Raw genomic sequence first — 17,739 nt, forward strand, 5'->3', positions numbered from 1 at the left:
GTTACACCACCTAAGATTTTTGTTTGCACAAGGAGTCTGACAACAGCCAGTGCTCCACACAGCGATCTGATCTCATCATCATCCAGTCTGTCTGGAATCACATGAAGAAACTGAACAAACTGAGAAGAACTGTGGCAACATCTACAAGATGCTTCAAGAGACCTATCAACAAAGCTACATGAAAAACTATGTGCAAGTGTATCTAGGGCGAAAGCTGCTTTAATCTCAAAGGATAGTCACACCAAATGTTGATTGAATTTAGTTAATAGAAGTTAATTGATAAAGAAACTCTATTTATGACATTATTTTTGACAGCCTCCTCATTTTATAGCATTTTTACACAAGAGGCTAAATGTTTTGACAGTACTGTAGCTTTGCAGATAGGTCCCTTGATGCATCTTGGAGATGTTGCCACAGTTCTTCTGGATTTAGTCTGTCTCCGTTTGTTGTGTTTCTCCATGTCATTCCAGACAAACTGGGTGATGATGAGATCAGATCTCTATGTGGAGCACTGGCTGTTGTCAGACTCCTTGTGGAAACAAAAATCTCTCTGGATTTGTACAATTAATAGCAAAATGAATGTTTGGAAATGCAAACTGACACACTACAGCAAAAGATAGAAATAACTGATTTAAAATCATTTTTTTGTTAGTCAAAATACTAGTGGCCATAAGACTTTTGCACAGTACTGTGTATGTTACGTCTAAAAAAAATATTTGTCTTTATGGCCTTCCATACCACACTGTGAAAGTTTCAAATTTAAAAGTATCATTTTAATATTTCTATTCATATTTATGTTCAAAATGTTATGAACATTGTTCAAAACCTTTATTTACGAAATTAAATAGCAATGTAAATAGACTTTCTTGATACTAATTTAATTATACAGCCCTATAGTGTATTAAAAAATGTTTTCAAAAACGTTCTTTATAAGTAATTTTGAGTGATGCCTTTTTTACTTGTCCTGGCTCTCTGAAAAGTATCAGCGGTTTCAATCTCAAATGTGTTAACAAAACCTTTTTTTATTATTAACGCGCTAATAACTGAAAAGTATTAGACGGTGATCGATTTTAGGAACAACATTGAATTATTAAGATGTGTATTTGTTGTTAGCTAATATGCAACATTCTAAAAAAAAAAAGTCTGTAAATGCATTATGACCAAATTTTTCATATTATTTTTCGCCTTATTTTCATTAATTCATTGCTTGTAGTTGTGTAAACTTATATACGGATAGTGTATTGGAAAAAAAATTGAGCGACCCAGAAAAAACCTTTAAGTTTGATACATTCAGATGTACAATTCTGTAGACACAGAACTTTTATTTCTTCCTGGAATGCAGAAAGTGTAGAAAGAAAAGGACTTTTCGTTGACTTGGAGTTGAAGTGCTTTCTGTTACTTTGTTTGGACGCTGTGACAAGCATCTCCGAGGTAGTTTCTCAGTTCTTGCACAACACAGGACTGTATATAAGAATTATGTAAGAACTTTGATCTGTAGAGGGGAGTAATACGCATAGTCTATACTGCCGGAAATCTACAAGAAGAAGAGAAGGACTTTTATTTAGGGCTGGTGATGTGACGTCATAAGGTCGCGCCGCGCTCCTGTAGCTGATGTTTTTTCGGCTGAAGAAAGGTTTGTTTTTGCTTGTTTAAATGTTTTAATATCGTTGCAAAGTGTTTAGATGTTTGTATCGTTTTTACAAGAACCGTACATTTTGTTTTATGTGTAAAGCGTATCTACACGTGAATAACAGCTCATTATTATTGTAAATCAGTTTGTCATAAACAAGAATTCAGTCATTGGCAAACCCGAGATAATTTACCCGATTGAATACTATAACAGTGCAAACACAACGGTAACACAAACGTGTGTACTAACTGAGCCTTTTCTTTTTAATGAATCAAAAACATACAGCGCGACGAATGAAGTCGGATTCCTGAGCAAAACACTCAAGAGTCGGTTCTTTTTAGTGAATCCGTTGGACTCATTAATCTAAATAACTTTATCATGTGTGACTTTAGGAATCAAAAACTGTTTGAATAGTTACTCACTGATTGTTCATAGCAGAACAATGTGGAGTTTAAAATGTTTATTATTGTTTGCCATTTTTATGTACTTTAGTTTCCAATTATAGCCTATATTGTTTTAAGTATTTGTGTTTTAGCACTCTTTTGTTGTGTGTGTGTGTGTGTGTGTGTGTGTGTGTGTGTGTGTGTGTGTGTGTGTGTGTGGTTTTTGGGCTAATCAGGCCATTTAAGGCCATTTACTGTCACTTTGACTGACTAGAGAGATTTACTTGATTTTTTTTAACCATAGAAAAATTCCTGGTGAGGCGACTGAGATCCACGTGATACTGTTGTAAAGATGGCGTTTATTAAACAGGAGAGTGAAGACATACAGATTGTAGAAGTATTCAGCGTGAAACAAGAAGATGCTGAAGAACAAACAGGTTGGTTTCATTGTCAAAGCTGAACTCATTCATTTGATCCTTGTTCAAATGTCCTGCTCTACAGAAATGAATGATATTTTTTTAAGAAGTTCATATGAAAGCTTTTATTTGACATGGATGGGTTGCCTTGTGTGAACAGACATGTCGAGACCAGATAAACACTAATGCTGCCGTCAACCTCAGAAGATCTGACTTTCAAGTTGGGGATTCGTTATTATGACATCCCTGCTGTGCTGAAAAAAAAAACAGCTAATACCAGCATAGACTGGTTGGCTGGTCTTAGCTGGTTTAAGCTGGATGTAGCTGGTTTTAGCTGGTCTCCCAGCCTGACCAGTTAAGACCAGGCTGGGAAAGTGGCCAAACCCCTCTAAAACCAGCCTTCTGAACAGCTATGACCAGCTAAAATCAGCCAACCAGCCTAGGCTGTTTTTTTTTGTTTGTTTTTGTTTTTTAGCAGGGATGCACTATATTAGGAAAAGTTATACAGACATAGCATTTTTATGACATAGCACAACGATTTTTGTTAGTAGCACTAAACTCAAAATTATTTTCCGAATTGAAAACTGTTAATTTTTACGACTTATTTCTGCAGTGGTATTTAAAAAAAAAAGTGCATTGTTTCCTTTCAGAATAATTTGATAAATTCATGATGACCTATATCACTTTATTAAATAAAACTTTATTTAGTTTGAATTCATTTTTAATGCATTTAAATAATAAATAATACATATTATTTTGTTTAATATTAAATCCCCAAAATGTCAGGTTGTACACGTCCTAATAATAAAAAATCAAAAAAATCAAAACTATGACTATGGCATAATTTTAGGTTTGAAATCATTCATATTTTGATTGCAATTTGCCTGTAGATTAACCAGCAAATGAAGCAACCAGGAAGTTATGTGCATTTGGCCAATCCACTTCCACTTATGTCACTGGTAGTACATATTGTGCTGGTTTTTAGGCCCTACTCTGAAGTAGGAGCTAATTTAGTTCCCCTTATTTAGTTACTAGTTCCTGCAGTGTGATACACAGGGCCTAAAACTAACTTTTTGAAGTGATAACATTTACCGGCCAAATTTTTTTTTTTACTGGCCATGAAACTACAGCCCAATATACTTTACTGCACTGTTTAGCAGTGTTGTTTTCGTCAACGATGACGATGACAAAATCATTTCGTTGACGCCACTTTTTTTCATGACGATAACGAGACGATGACGAGATAGAAATGGCTCGTTGATGAATAAAACATGACGAGACGTGTGTGAGTTTTCGTTGACGAGACGAGAATAGACGAAAATGTTAGTGGGTGGTCCATCAGACGTTTAAAATGCATGACATTTCCGCTTATTGTGCATGCCAATTAAAACTTAAAAAGTATCTGACGCTATGGCAAGCCGTTTTAGCATTAAATACTCTTTGCTATACTAGTATGGCAAGCCGTTTTAGCATTCCATCCTTGTTTGTCTTTTATGTTCTAAAACATTCCTTCATTATTGTAATTATTGGTGAAAATAGTCGATCCGGAAGCTCACATTGTGTTGAACTATAGATCTGCTATTTTCAGAACTTACAAGTGACACTACCCAACAGCAAAATACTTACTGACCTACATTAATTTGTTAAAAGACTACTTTTTTCCCTTTTTTTGACTAAAACTAGACTAAAACCTTTTTGACTTTTCGTCGACTAAAACTAGACTAAAACCTTTTTGACTTTTCGTCGACTAAAATTGGACTAAAACTATCACATATAGAAGTGACTAAAATTTGACTAAAACTAAGAAGCATTTTAGTCCAAAAGACTAAGACTAAATCTAAGATGGTTGTCAAAAACAACACTGCTGTTTAGGCAGCGTAACTTCAGGTATGTGTCGCCACATTCCCGGGTTATAAAGAAGGGAAAAATCAATCTTTCAAAATGAAGCAGCAATATCTTCTCAGGTTAGTTATTAGAACCTTAGGAACAAGTTTGGAAAAGATGTTTTATTTTGAAATCAGTCAGAAATGGCGAATCTCTCAAAAACTGACTGTTGGTTTCACATTGCATTGTTATATGTCGTAAAAGTTTTACCTACCAACTGGTGACTGTTACATATACTCACCAACGCTGATTTTTTTTTTCTCGCATTTGGCGCTTTGACAAGTGTTAATTTTAGGCCTTGGCGATTCACCAAAAAGTGAGTACTTCCACCAATAGTTCTCAAAACTGTAAAAAGATTCCTCTTGTGCGAAAGCCCCTCATGTCATCCACTTGTCTTCAGTGGCTGGTTGCATAAGCTGCTTAGGCTAGTCTTAAAAGTAAGTAATCTTAATTATTTCTTAAAGACTCTTTATAATTTTGTAAGGTCAATTACGTAAAAAGGTAGATCAGTTTAATTTCAGTTGGAAAATATAAACGGATTGCCCCTTGGTTAACTGTAAACTAGTTATATCTCAGTCGTAACATGCGAAGAGCATGTGTGTTTAGTTTTCAATGGAGCTCAATGGACGCATTTTCATATTTCCTAGAACTATTGGTGGAAGTTCCCATTTTTCTTGGTATGTTCACATCGTAGGAACTAGAAATGTATTTAGTTCTAGGGGGTTCTAAATTAGCACCTACTTCTTAGTAGGATCTAAAACAGTTCTATAGGTACTACCTGTCATGTAGGTGTATGCTGATTGGCCAAATGTATATGAATTATCTGCTCATTTTTTTTTTACATTATTTATTAGATTTTTTCCTTATATTCAAACCTTACAAAACATACACAAACACATTCACTCACATACCATAGTCCAATAAACAATGCTGACAATAACATACTCATACAAAAAACTAAACAAAACACACATTTAACCTTCAATTAGTTTCACTGTTTTTTCCTCAAAAGCTTGCAACTGGTCGAAATTATCTTATAGCCTGCGTGTTTCAAAATCTACAGAATGGATTTTTATTGCGGGTTCAGAAATATGAGTCATTATTGGTTAGTAATAATGATTCAAAACAGATAATACAGGTTTATGACAAAATAAATAAGTACAATAATATAATTTGTATCATTAAAATAATCTATAAACGCTTGCCAAATTTTTCTTCTTTCTTTTTGAGGGTCCATCTGATTTTCTCCAGCTCCAAATGTTTATTTATATCCCTCATTAGATTTATATATGAAAGGGGAAGCTTTTTGTTTCCAGTTTAATAGTATTAACCTTCGTGCTAGTAGACCGATAAATGAAACCATGTTTCGTTCAGTACTGTTTTTAGCTATCTCAGATTCGACAATACCTAGAACTGCCATCAGTGGATCTAGTTCAATAGGTCTTTGAAATATCTTTGAAAATGTCAGAAAGATACTTTTCCAGTATGTTGATCATTTTGAGCAGCTCCAAAACATATGAGCCAATGATGCTGGTACAAGTCCACAACGATCACATGAAGGATCTACCTCCGGAAATATCTTGTCTAGTAGAGCGAGTCAACCTTTAAGTAATTAAACCTGAGTTTATGGGTCTGTACTGGTGACATTGGGGATGCATAAAGGAGCCGAATCCATGAAATAAATCTAGTACCGAAACCAAACCTCGACAGGGTCGAGAAGAGATAATCCCACTCGACCCTGTCAAAGGCCTTTTCAGCATCTAACGAAATAAGTATTTCAGAATGAGATCTTGAATGAGAGGAATCTATTATATCAAATAATCTACGGATGTTGTGAGCCATTTGTCTGTTTCCAATAAAACCCGTCTGATCCTCATGAATTATAGTTGGTAGTACTTTATCTAACCTAATGGCCATAATTTTAGCTAATATTTTGCTGTCTACATTTAATAGACTCACTGGCCTATATGATGCTGGATCAAGTGGGTCCTTTCCTTTCTTATGTATTAAAGAAATTGATGCCTGGTAGAATGTGGCTGGAAGAAGACCCCTCTCTAACGATTCATTAAAAACCTCTAGAAGAAGAGGGGCAACATCTGTGAGGAAAGTTTTGTAAAACTCTGATGTATACCCATCTGGTCCAGGTGCCTTTAAAGATTGTAGACTATGTATTGCAAAATTAACCTCTTCCAAAGTAATAGGTTCCTCTAATAACTTTATGTAACTTTCATTAAAGGAAGGAATATCTAAGTTATCAAAAAAGTTGTTGAAGAGTCTGGTTTGCTTTGTTGACTCAGTTGAATATAATTTCATATAAAATTGCTCAAATTCTTTATTAATTTCTAATTGATCTTTTGTAATACAACCAGAGCTAGTACGAATTTCCGTTATTAATTTTGATGTTTCTGATACCCTTATCTGATGTGCCAGATATTTTCCTATTTTATCCCCATATTAATAGTATTTATATCTAGAGAAATTTATTAAATTAACAGTCTCGGCTGATGATAAAATATTAAATTCTGTTTGCAATATTATCCTTTTCGTTAAAAGTTCAGTTGTAGGAGATATTGCGTATTGGTGATCTATTCCTGGAATTTGTTCTGTTAATTTTTGTCTTTCCTCTTTCTGAGTCTTAGTCTGATTTGCCTGAAGAGAGATAATTTGGCCACGTAAAAAGGCTTTCAGGGCCTCCCATAGTATGCCTTTAGAGACTTCTGAAGTTTTGTTAGTTTGCATATAAAAATCTATTTGGGATTTTATACATTTAACATGCGTTTCCTTACTTATTTACCTATTTTCCATTCGCCAGGTTCTGGAAGTATATCTGTTAAGGAAGATCAGTTGTAATTTTAATGGGGCGTGATCCGATAAAACAATGACTTCATAATCAATGTCTTTTACTGCTGAAAATAACTTCCAAGAAAAAATAATCAATCCTAGAATAAGAATTATGTGGTTGCGAAAAGAAAGAATATTTTTTCTGAGTTGGTTTTAAATATCTCCAAATATCTATTATATTTTCCGATTGTAAAAAGTTCTGGATCAGTCTGGCAGATTTTGATACAGGCTGCTGTTTACATGATGATCTGTCCAATACTGGGCCCATCACCAAATTAAAATCTGCTAAAATTAAGTTGTGGCTGTGTAGGATTGGTAAAATGGTTAATTCTGAATACACAAATTTCTCGTCATCATAGTTGGGAGCATAGATGTTTGCCAGTGTTACAGGGGTATTGTAAAGTTTCCCTGTTACAATAATATATCTACCATTTGGGTCAGAAATTATATCAGATGTAGTAAAAGGAATACCTTTTTTTATTATGATAGCGGTTCCACGTGACTTGCAATTAAATTTTGAATGAAACACATGGCCAACCCATTTTTTATATAATTGTTTGTGTGCTTGATTCTTAAGATGTGTCTCTTGTAGAAAGGCCACATCCACCCCCAACTTCCTAAGATGAACCAGTTACCTCTTTTCACAGCACTGTGACAAACTGCTTATTGACCTCCTCAAGAGTTTTAAAAGACCTCGTCATACTTCTGATAATAGTCTATTTTGATAGAGGATAGAGTAATTGAGTAATTGATAATATAATGTTTTGGCAGAGCTCGGCACTTCCAACCTACTCCAAGTCGAAACCGGAACCTTTATCTGCTCACATTTTCATATTCATTTGTCTGTATAATGAGTGTGTTGTAGGTCTGTGTTTTATTGGTGGTTTTCTCCACTCTCTTCACTCCCAGTTTTCCACAGATTTACATGCCCATTTCTCAGAGATGGGAAGTAACAAAGTACAAATACTTCGTTACTGTACTTAAGTAGAATTTTCGGGTATCTATACTTTTCTTCACTACTTATTTTTGTGCCAACTTTCTACTTTTACTTTGTACATTTTAGCATGAGTATCTGTACTTTCTACTCCCTACATTTTCAAATCAGGGTCGTTGTTTTTGCGTTTAAATATTATGCCGTTTCGCAACGCATTTGACCCATCCATGTCAATAAAATGCGCCATGCATACAACAGACTGATTGGTTAATGCTTAGAAACGTATATAAACACACACAGAAAAGACAATCCTGTTGGTGCATTTGTTTTTATACGCTCTCACACGCACAAGACGTTGAACGTAAAACGATAACAAATAATAATAATAAAAAAAAAACAGGCGACAATTCGTTGGGAAATCATAGCACCAAGAAGCATAACGGACTGATAAAACTGGCGAAATGACTAATAAAACTGGTGAGGGTAATAGTGGAGATTTCCTGGGCGATGGAGAGTCGAGTGAAGACCAGCAACACATCCCACATCCCTGGCTTTACCTCAGAGAAATGTTTGAAATCGCTACCAGCAAAAAAAGACTCCTGGAGAATGTATTGTAAATTGCGTCTACCAAAACGCCATGAACTTCTGGCATTCAAGGTTACTTAAAGTATGTTTTAGAGCCTGTACTTTTTACTTGAGTAAAAATTTGAGTCAATACTTTTAAAAGCTTTACTAGAGTCTTTTTAAACACAGGTATCTATACGTTTACTTAAGTAAAGAATGTGTGTACTTTTGACACCTCTGCCATTTCTTGAGTCTTTTTCAAATCTGATGTGTGAACGACCAGTGCTGGAACACAGGGGTTTCATGACGCTTCATAACGATTCTATAAAGTTGGTTTGACAAAATGATTCAGTGGTTCACTCATAGACATCTATTGAATAATTACTGAACAAATAAGTCATTTTGAATGAATGTCTTGAATGAGTGCTTCAGTGACTCATTTTGAATTTTTTTTGCTTTGAGCAATTAAACTGCCTTTAACTTGTATTTGTATTGTCCACCTTAGACCTGATGGCACTGAAAGAAGAGAATGAAGAACTGAAAGTAGAAGAGAAATCTGTACGGCCTGAAACAACTTCAGTTCAGAAGACTACATCTAACAAAAACATCACTTGCCATCTATGTGGAAAGAGTTTCACGCAAAAAGGATACCTTAATATACACATGCGAATTCACACCGGAGAGAAGCCTTACAGGTGTGAAGAGTGTGGAAAGGGTTTCATTATGAAAATGAACCTTAAAGTACACATGTATGTTCACACTAAAGTGAAGCCATTCACATGTGATCAGTGTGGACGTGGTTTCAAATATGAAGAAAGCCTTAATAACCACATGAGGATTAAACATTCAGAAGAGGACTCTTTTGTATGCCGTCAATGTGGAGAGAAGTTCGGTTCTAAAGAAAACCTCCAAAGTCATATGAGACTTCACAATATAGAGAACCCTTTCACCTGCAAACTGTGTGGAGATACCTTCTTAAAAGCAGGATATGTTAATTCGCACATGAAAATTCACAATGCAGAGAAGCCTTTCAAGGAGTTTCAGACATAAAACAGAACTCATGAGAAGTCTCGCAGATGAGAGTCCTTACATCTCCAAACTGTAAGGGATCCACAGAAATGTTATTTATGACTAGGGGTGATTTTTTTTCATATATTACCTGCAGACATTGCTGCTTATTTTTATTATCTAGTTTTTATGTTGTTGATCTTAACAGTTGATGCAACTGCAGCATCAGTAATATGCTGTAATAAAACTATGTTGTGATCTATGTTGTCAAAAGTTTTAATATTCCAAGACAGTGATTCAACATGTTCAGTCAGTGAAAATGAGCACCGTCAGGGGTAACACACTGATTAGACAAAACCCATCAAAGTGTCTCTTCCTGTCTGTTAGAGCAGTGTGAATGTACTGAAAAGTCACGCAGATGTGAGACGACATACATGTTCTTTGTGTGGAAAGAGATTTAAAATTATAGAATGAAATTTTATAAATAAAAGGATATGAGTGACAAAATGTTTCATTGATTGATTCATCTTTAGTGAATGCACATACAAGTCACAAGACATCAAATATCATTATGTGTCATTACTATTAAAGGGGTCATCGGATGCTCATTTTCCACAAGTTCATATGATTCTTTTTGGTCTTAATGAAAAGTCTATAATATACTTTGGTTAAAAATTCGCAATAGTAGTGTAAAAAAAAACAGCCTTTTACCTTGTCAACATCAGCTCTGCAAAAACTTAACTCATTTTAAGACATGGCCCCTTTAAATGCCACTGAGCTCTGCTCGTCCTGCCCCTCTCTGAGATTACAAGACATATGATGTTTACTTTAGCCGTGAAACTTGCTAACATGCACATTATAATGAAAGGCCATTTATAAAGATGCATAAAAAATCTTTATACTCACTTTTGCTGTGGGTAAAGCTGCATCAGGAATGATTCACATGAACACAGGCATAAAGCGAAAGCAACAAAAGTAATCTTCAGTAAATGATGACTGCTCTGTTCATTATTACATCCTTTATTACATCAATCTCTCATTTAGAGTCTTCCTCTGCACCTGAGTCACACAATGGCGATCGTATTGGGACTGTTTCACCTCGGTGAGGGCGGGTCTAAGGTAAGACGTTCATGTCAATCAACTGTTTCGTCACGATGACAAGAAGCTGAGAATCATCTGATTTTGAAAAGGGGATATTACTTTTAAAGATTAAAAAAAATACCACTTAGTGGATTTCATTATTGTAGGCTGGTTGTGTACACAAACTGCCAACACACATTAATGTGCAAACAACATGTAAAAGTTAGTTTTGCATCCGATGACCTCTTTAAATCAGATTGTGTTAGTTTATCAATTATGAAACTCGGGAATGAAGGCAACTCATGTCATTATTCAGCTCATTTCACATTTGTTCTCATCTGATAGGGTTAGTGCAGCTTCAGTCTCATGTAGCCAGACCTTCAGACTGACGGCAAGAATCCATGGCAGCTTTCATTGGCCAAGGCCCATAAGGACATTTGACTGACATGTCAAACAACCAATCCCAGTTTGTTTTGCTCAACGTTGCGTTTCGGGGCGTTGAAATGTCCCCACAACAACAGACTGGCGTGCAACAAGTCAGTCATTGAAATAACCAGCATTGAAAGTTAAATTAGAAGATGGAGAACAAGCAGTGAGTCAGTAAATTTGTTTGCGAACGTCGCAAATGCGTATAACAATAATGGCATCTGCATAAGCACCTCTAAGCAAAACACAGAGTAAATCAGTCTGCGCTTTGTTTCCCGCGGATCGAAAATAAATGCGACACTCGCGTTTCCCGGAAATCCGATTAAATTCAACTAATCAGATGATGACTTCGACATTCCTGAAGTGTTTCCAGTGTACCATATGCATCAGACGTTTAGCCAACGTTCCATGGGCATGACGTCTGAGGCTAGTGCTCTCATAGTGAAATGAAAAAAAAACAAAATAACTGTCAATCTCCCTCTGTCTGGGGCTCAATGCAAGATCTCATCTCGTAGGGTCGATCATGATCAGGTGAGGAATCAGCCCAGACCTACACGGGAGGATCTTGTCAATGATCTCAAGGCAGCTGGGACTATAGTCACCAAGAAAACAATTGGTAACGCTACGCCGTGGAGGACTGAAATCCTGCAGCACCCACAAGGTCCCCCTGCTCAAGAAAGCACATGTACAGGCCTGTCTTAAGTTTGCCAATGAACATCTGAATGATTTAGAGGAGAACTAGTTGAAAGTGTTGTGTTCAGTTGAGACCAAAATCAAACTCTTTAGCATCAACTCAACTCGAGGATGAATCAACCCCAAAAACACCATCCCCGCCATCAAACATGGAGGTGGAAACATTATGCTTTGGGGGTGTTTTTTCTGCTAAAGGGCAGGACAACTGCACTGCATCAAAATGACGATGGACCATGGGGCTATACTGTCAAATCTTGGGTGAGAACCTCCTTCCCTCAGCCACAGCATTGAAAATGGGTCATTGATGGGTATGCCAACATTACAGTATCCCAAAACACAAGGCAACAAAGGAGTGGCTCAAGACGGAAAACATTAAGGTCCTGGAAAGGCCTAGCCAGTCTCCAGACCTTAATCCCATAGAAAGTATGTGAAAGGAAACTGAAGCCAAACGTCAGCCTCTAAACCTTGGAGAAGAGTAAGAGAAAATCTCTCCTGAGATGTGTGCAAACCTGGTGGCCAACTACAAGAAACCTCTGACCACTGTGATTGCTAATAAGGGTTTTTCCACCAAGTACTAAGTCATGTTTTACGAAGGGGTCAAATACTTATTTCACTCATTAAAATACCAATCAATTTATAACTTTTTTGAAATGCGTTTTTCTGGATTTTTGTTGTTATTCTGTCTCTCACTGTTCAAATAAACCTATTATTAAAATTATAGACTGATCATATCTTTGTCAGCGGGCAAATGTACAAAATCAGCGGGGGATCAAAACATTTATTCCCTTACTATATCAATTCTGCTGTTTGCCTATTTCTACTATTTCTGTTATTGCATCACATTTAACACTAACCAATACATTATTTTTACTTTGTCCTTCATTTTTATTAAAAATTGCTTTTCCAATTTGATATGAGATTTGAAAAGGGAGAAAAAAAGTTCAGCAGTTGCGTCGAAAAGTGTAAAATGTGTGATTTATCGTCTGTGCCATTGGACTTGACAATTAACAGCCATTTTTGTAGTGCTGACTATCCCAATCACACATTGGTGGAAGGATTCTTCGAAGAATTTAAAAAAAATAAATATAAATATTAAATAGTGTCTTAATTAAATGACTTCACATAAGCAGGCTCACTATTGGCTGTTTCAGAGGTCGATAGTGGCCATTTTGACATTATTGTAGTCCTTAGTTCACAACACTTAAGTGTCACCTCAGTCAACACTTAATCAGTCTTAGACTTTACTGAAAGTTGCTTTTAGTGCAGCAACGCTCCCTTTTTCGTAGATTTTTTCTCCATTCTCTTCTAGTCACTAGAAGAGCAGTTTCTGAGTGGGAGCTCTCCATGGTGCTGGAGTCACAAGTTCTCTATCAGTGCAGATATGTTTTTTCTCAGGCCCAACCTGGCCTTTATCCCCAAATGCTTCCCAGTGTTCACATGTAAGGTTTGAGTTTGAGACTGAGATTTTGGTGCACTACTGTCATGAAGCCTATTGCAATGACTCTCATCCTACTCCAAGTGCAATCGGGCCATATGGGTTTTCTGCTCCCAACCCTTTACCAATATCCAGACAAGCTAAAGAGGTTGGAGTCAACATGTAAAGTCTATCAATCTCTCCTTAAGGCCCTACAAGGAGGAATCCTCAAATGTTTTGGAGAGGTCATTGAAAACAAGCTAAAATTTTTTTGAAAAAATAGTGCACTTTTTGAATATCAGTTGTTATATTAATACTAAGTGTTTTGAAAATGTAGCACTCAATTACTCTTTGTGAAAACTAATAACTTTTAGTTATTACACACAACAAGAATAGCAATGTACAGTAAGAAAATTACTTTTACAAATAACTGCAAACACAGTTTTGATACAAAAAATCTATCATTTTTCTATTATTTATGCATTGACATTGCATAATGAGCATATACTCTGACAAACTACATTTTTCTCCCATCCATTGTTGTAGTTATCATTTGCCTATGACAGAGCTTCTCAAACTTTCTAGTCGCGTTTCCAGAGTGCTGTCTTTGTCCACAGCAGCATCAGGCTGGACAGGTCATTGTGTTTAAAGGATTACCCCACTTTCAGAATCAAAATTTTTTACTCACCCCCATGTCATCCAAGATGAGACTTTTCTTCAGTTGCAAAGAAATTAATCTTTTGGTGGAATACATTACAGGATTTTGCTCCATTTAGTGAATTTCAATGGTGCTCAATGGATTGAAGGTAAACAATGCAGTTCAATGCAGCTTCAAAGGGCTCTAAACAGTCCCAGTCGAGGAATAAGGCTCTTATCTAGTGAAACAATCAGTCATTCTCTTTAAAAAATAAATAAATACTTATGCATACTCTGTGCGGTCGGTTAGTTAGTTAGGGTCTCTTTTTCTCCTCCAACTTGTCCTACTGTATATTGCTGTTTTACCTTTATTTATTTATTTTTCATATAGCATGTTTGACCCTCCTTGCATGTTCACTTTGTAAATACTGGGTCGATACTTCTGCAGCAATGTAGGAAGATTTTGAAGTTGGAGGAGAAAAGATGGGAGTTTTTCCACATACCCTCCCAGGTGAAAAAATAATATACTTAAATGCAATGAAAATACACTTAAATACCCGCAAATACATTTTTAGTACTTTGTTATTTTTTTGTGTTAAATAAAAGTGTGATGTTTATACACTATAAATATACTAATTAAAAGTATGTTTATACTTCAGTAGGACTTTAGTACACTTGAAAAAAGTATACTAAATACCAGTAATACTTAAATAAATTTTTAGTGTACTAAAATAAAGTATACTACAGAAAAAACATACAAAAGAGTTTTATTAGTGTGTTTTTCAAAAGTGTGCTTTAAATGCTTTAAACATTAGTTGATTTTTAGTGGACTGTTTACTTACTAATCCTAAGTTTAAAATAAGTCAATATATAAAAAATCTATTAGTAATGTATTGTAGTAGAAGTAGATTTTCTCAAAAGTTGTACTTAAGTACACTTAAGATGAATGCATTATAAGCATTAACACTTAAATTGATTTTGAGTGTGGTAATTTTAAGTTTACATTAAATGGATTTTATTAAAAATCTATTCGTAATGTATTATAGTAGAAGTCCAAATTCTCAAAAGTTGTACTTAAGTACACTTAATATGAATGCATTATTAGCACTAACACTTAAACTGATTTTGAGTGTGGTAATTCTAACAAAACGTTATTGCCTTGAGGTCCCCCCAGGTAAAAAAAAAAAAAAAAAAAAGTGCACTAAAACACACTTTATTTACCCAGGTAAAAAAAAGTGCACTAAAATACACTTTAATGTAAGTATACTTAATACGCTTTTCAGTAATGTACTAAAAGTGCTCTATTTTCGCACACTAATTTTGTAGTTATTGTACTAAAAAATAGTATTAAGTTTATGTTAAGATAAACTTAATACCATCTAAGTGTACTCAACTGTGCTATTTTGAGACACCCTGAAATTGAAATAAAATGTGCTTTTAACATACTATATCTGTATTTTAAAATATATATTTAGTTACAACTAGAAGTACACTTGAACTCTCATTTTAAACATTTACAAATATATTTAAGAATAGTTTAAAGTATAATAGTAATATGTTAAAAAAATACAAAATGTAAAAAAAGTGCTAAAATACATTTTAAGTACAGCAAGTATACTTTTTAGTACTGTACTAAAAGTGCTCTATTTTCGCACACTAATTTTGTACTTAATGTACTAAAAAATAGTATTAAGTATATTTTAAGATAAGCTTAATACCATCTAAGTGTATTCAACTGTGCTATTTTGAGACACCGTGAAATTGAACTAAAATGTGTTTTTAACATACTATCTCAGCATTTCCAAAAATGTATTTTGTTACCACTTAAAATAGAATTGAAACATATTTCATAAACCTTTAAATATACTAACTATACATAAAAAAATAAACTTATTGATTTAAAATACATTAATAATATATAACAAATGTATACAAAGCGTATTTATAATGTATTGCCCACATATTTTTATTAATAAAAAAATACACTTGTTGATTATTTAAAATACATGAATAATATATGATAAATGTGTACAAAGCGTATGCCACGCCCTTGGACTGTTTGCCTTGGTTTTTCCCAGTGTTTCCCCCGTTAGATTGTCTGTTTGGTTTCTCCCATGCCTTTTTTTTGTCTTCCTGCACTTAGTGTGATCCCCTCCACCTGTTGTTGTAATTATCTCCCCTTTATAAGTTTGTTTGATTTCCAATGTTTCTTTGTCTGGCTACAAGCGTTACACCTATGTTCCTTCGTTGTGTGCGCGTTTTCTCCCACCATTCCTGTCTATCGTTACTCTGCCTGAGGATTTATTGAAGACTTTTTATTGAAGACGTTATTTTGCGCTTTCCTACACGCTTCGTGACAACGTATTTATAATGTATTGCCCACACATTTTTATTCATTATAATACACTAATTAATTAAAATATATGAATAATATATCATAAATGTATACAAAGCGTATTTATAATGTATTGCCCACATATTTTTATTAATAAAACATACATTATAAATACGCTTTGTATACATTTATTAAATATTATTTGTGTATTTTAAATAATCAACAAGTGTATTTTTTATTAAAAAAAAAATATGTGGCCAATACATTATAAATATGCTTTGTATACATTTGTTATATATTATTCATGTATTTTAAATAATCAACAAATGTATTTTTTATTAATAAAAATATGTGGGCAATACATTATAAATATGCTTTGTATACATTTGTTATATATTATTCATGTATTTTAAATAATCAATAAGTTTATTTTTTATGTTTAATTAGTATATTTAAAGGTTTATGAAATATGTTTCAATTCTATTATAAGTGGTAACAAAATACATATTTGGAAATGCTGAGATAGTATGTTAAAAGCACATTTTAGTTCAATTTCATGGTGTCTCAAAATAGCACAGTTGAGTACACTTAGATGGTATTAAGTTTATCTTAAAATATACTTAATACTATTTTTTAGTACAATAAGTACAAAATTAGTGCGCGAAAATAGAGCACTTTAAGTACATTAGAGAAGTGCACTAAGTGTACTTAAATTGTATTTTAGCACATTTTTTTCACAATTTGTATATTCTTTTAATGTATTATTGTTATACATTAAATTAGTCATAAATATATTTATAAATGTTTAAAATGAGGGTTCAAGTGTACTTCTAGTTGTAACTAAATCTGTTTTTTAAAATACAGATATAGTATGTTAAAAGCACATTTTAGTTCAATTTCATGGTGTCTCAAAATAGCACAGTTGAGTACACTTAGATGGTATTAAGTTTATCTTAACATATACTTAATACTATCTTTTAGTACATTAAGTACAAAATTAGTGTGCGAAAATAGAGCATTTTTAGCACAGTACTAAAAAGTATACTTAGTGTACTGAAAGTGTATTTTAGCACACTTTTTTACATTTTGTATATTCTTTTAATATATTACTATTATACTTTAAGCTATTCTTAAATATATTTATAAATGTTTAAAATTAGGGTTCAAGTGTATTTCTAGTTGTAACTAAATATATTTTTTAAAATACAGATATAGTATGTTAAAAGCACATTTTAGTTCAATTTCATGGTGTCTCAAAATAGCACAGTTGAGTACACTTAGATGGTATTAAGTTTATCTTAACATATACTTAATACTATCTTTTAGTACATTAAGTACAAAATTAGTGTGCGAAAATAGAGCACTTTTAGTACATTACTGAAAAGTGTACTAAGTATACTTAAATAAAGTGCATTTTAGTGCACTTTTTTTTTTACCTGGGCTAACTGTACTAAACCAGAGTATGCATGCACATAGCAGAGCTAGACAGGCATTT

The 17,739-nt window shown here is 34.0% G+C and overlaps 1 protein-coding gene across 1 annotated transcript; it reads left to right on the forward strand.

The window, feature by feature from the left end:
* Positions 1-1,580: 1,580 nt before the first annotated feature.
* On the forward strand, positions 1,581-9,920 carry LOC141333892 (uncharacterized). Its single transcript, XM_073839054.1, has 3 exons — positions 1,581-1,633; positions 2,318-2,450; positions 9,158-9,920. The coding sequence occupies exons 2-3, from the start codon at positions 2,366-2,368 to the stop codon at positions 9,700-9,702; spliced, it is 630 nt and encodes a 209-aa protein (XP_073695155.1). The 5' UTR covers positions 1,581-1,633; positions 2,318-2,365; the 3' UTR covers positions 9,703-9,920.
* The last annotated feature ends 7,819 nt before the right edge of the window (positions 9,921-17,739 follow it).

Source organism: Garra rufa, chromosome 4, assembly GCF_049309525.1.
Source record: "Garra rufa chromosome 4, GarRuf1.0, whole genome shotgun sequence".
Lineage (NCBI taxonomy): Eukaryota > Metazoa > Chordata > Actinopteri > Cypriniformes > Cyprinidae > Garra > Garra rufa.